The sequence below is a fragment of the Gadus morhua genome, chromosome 19 (genome assembly GCF_902167405.1).
Source record: "Gadus morhua chromosome 19, gadMor3.0, whole genome shotgun sequence".
NCBI classification, from domain to species: domain Eukaryota; kingdom Metazoa; phylum Chordata; class Actinopteri; order Gadiformes; family Gadidae; genus Gadus; species Gadus morhua.
The window spans coordinates 10,440,530-10,443,029 of NC_044066.1; the positions used below are offsets into that span (position 1 = coordinate 10,440,530).

A 2,500-nucleotide genomic window follows, 5' to 3' on the forward strand; every position below is an offset into this window, starting at 1 on the left:
CAGACAGAGGGCGCCACTGCGTCACTCACACAGCAGCAGATCAGCAGCCTCAAGACCCACGCCCAGACCCAGGAGAAGAAGGTAGAGAGACATCACATACACAGTGTGTGAGAGAGAGAGAGAGAGAGAGAGAGAGAGAGAGAGAGAGAGAGAGAGAGAGAGAGAGAGAGAGAGAGAGAGAGAGAGAGAGAGAGAGAGAGAGAGAGAGAGAGAGAGAGAGAGAGAGGGGGAGAGGGAGAGGGAGAGGGAGAGAGAGAGAGACAGAGAGAGAGAGAGAGAGAGAGAGAGAGTAAGTATTGTATTGTATTGTATTGTACACATAATATACACTGCATCGCCACTACTGTACTGTACTCAATGCATTTATAAAATGGCAATACTTTCTACAGATTAGTGAGCTGAGTGTGGATCTGGAGAGCAGATGCAAGGAGCTTCAGTCTCTAGAGCAAGATAAAGTCTCCTTAGAAGATCAACTTAATAACCTGGTGAGAGAGACACACACACGCACACACACACAAAGACTCACGCACACCAATGTATCCTAAACACTTTATATACAAACTGACAAAATCAATAGACTGATATATCATATTTTTTGGGAAACTGGTTAATCTGTGCAAAAGTGAGAAAAATAACAATGATTACTAATGACACAAAATGATAGTCATAATTTAAAGGGCAAAAGGAGCAGTGGAAGTGAAACTATCTTGTTATGTCCGGTGCAAGTTTCTCTGGTTATGTACGTGCTTTATGTGTTTTGCGCTCGCGGGGCCTTGTTAAAAAAGTACCCCCCACCCGGGTGCGATGAGTCTTTCAAGCCCGCTCCTCTCACATACTTGGTGCACACCGTCAGCTTGGCTGGGATTTGACAATGAACGCTGAACCCTGTTCCTCGTTAGCCCAGCGATAGCCCTGGCCCCACACTGGAACGTCTCGTCTTGTTTTGTCCTTCCAGAAACACCAGCTGGAGTCGGTCGAGGATGAGAGCAAGAGAGCCGGCAAGAGGGTCCAAGGTAGGCACTCTGACGTCTTTGGTTCTCACGTTCTCTGTTTGGCTGCGTGTGTTAGCGCATTAGCTGGACCTCCTTATTCTAGGATTCATCGTTGTTGTTTTTGTATCAGTCCTGTATCAGAGTCATGGCTGGTTTAATAACAAAGTGATATACAAGATACCATCATCTACCTCATTCCTGGTCGCAATTTGTTCATTTGCTGTCTTTTTTTACAACTGAGTATCTCAATACAGTAATGGGTGAGTAGTAAACAGACTCCAGGGAAAAAACAAGAAACAGTCAAATCCATTCCAGGTTGTAATTGTATATCCGTGAGCGTGGAAGAGGGGATGCTGATGTGACAGTGTGTGTGATATTATTAGATTATTCCAGTGTAAACATTGGGTCATCCTTGTTTTATTATTTGTGTGTGTGACAGAGCTGGATAACACAATAGAACAGGCCAGCGCTGACAGCCAATCAGATAAAGAGAAGAGCCAGCGGAGGGAACAGGACCTCCAGCAACAGATGATGCAGGTAATGTGGTTTGCATGTATTTGTATTTGGCTGGTTGTGTCTTTACACTTGATCTAGTTCTAGTTCATTCTTGAACCAAAGAAGAACAAAGCACAAGAGAATAATGAAACCATTCTGAGTCATAATTTATTAATAATCCATGTTCTCTAAGGTTAAGGAGGAGTCAGAAAAGATGTCCCAAACTCTGGAGAAACTGGAGCAGGACAAGAAGGAACTGGAGTCCCAGGTATGGAGAAACAGATCCACCCTAACCATATCATAAACTCTCGCTTCAACAGTGAGTTTGCCATTCATTCTTATTAAAATGTATTTTTCTGTGAATGTTTTGAATGTATATATTATTTATTTCCATTACTATGCTGTCAGCCTTCAACCAAACATTACGTAATCATCATCTATGCACATTTTTTTGAATGCTTATATAAATTGGATGTTATGCAAAAAAGACGTGTGTGCTTCCAGTGGAGCGAATGCCCATGAACACGTGCAGCATGGTAGCCCCTGAAGCTGCAACACTGTTTTTTATGTTCGTCACTTTACCTCAGCTGGAATGGTACTTTTAGATAGCACCGCCATATTGGTCATGCTTTGTAAAGCCCTGGTCTATACAGAGTCTCACAAGGAGCAGGTTCAGGCTAGGGCTTTGAGACGTCCTGGTCTGTACAGACACATGAGAGGCTAGGGCTTTGAGACGTCCTGGTCTCTACAGAGATATGAGAGGCTAGGGCTTTGAGATGTCCTGGTCTCTACAGAGATATGAGAGGCTAGGGCTTTGAGACGTCCTGGTCTGTACAGACACATGAGAGGCTAGGGCTTTGAGATGTCCTGGTCTCTACAGAGATATGAGAGGCTAGGGCTTTGAGACGTCCTGGTCTGTACAGACACATGAGAGGCTAGGGCTTTGAGATGTCCTGGTCTCTACAGAGATATGAGAGGCTAGGGCTTTGAGACGTCCTGGTCTATGCAGAGTC

At 44.4% G+C, this 2,500-nt stretch overlaps 1 protein-coding gene across 2 annotated transcripts in view; it reads left to right on the forward strand.

The window, feature by feature from the left end:
• Positions 1-2,500, forward strand: part of clip1b (CAP-GLY domain containing linker protein 1b) — a 24,001-nt gene that overhangs the window by 10,264 nt on the left and 11,237 nt on the right. For both annotated transcript variants that reach the window (XM_030341394.1, XM_030341395.1), the window contains 5 exons: positions 1-81; positions 390-485; positions 956-1,013; positions 1,432-1,529; positions 1,681-1,755. The exon at positions 1-81 is cut by the window's left edge and continues 84 nt beyond it. In XM_030341394.1, the coding sequence (XP_030197254.1) occupies positions 1-81; positions 390-485; positions 956-1,013; positions 1,432-1,529; positions 1,681-1,755 (408 nt within the window). The remainder of the gene's footprint in view (positions 82-389; positions 486-955; positions 1,014-1,431; positions 1,530-1,680; positions 1,756-2,500) is intronic.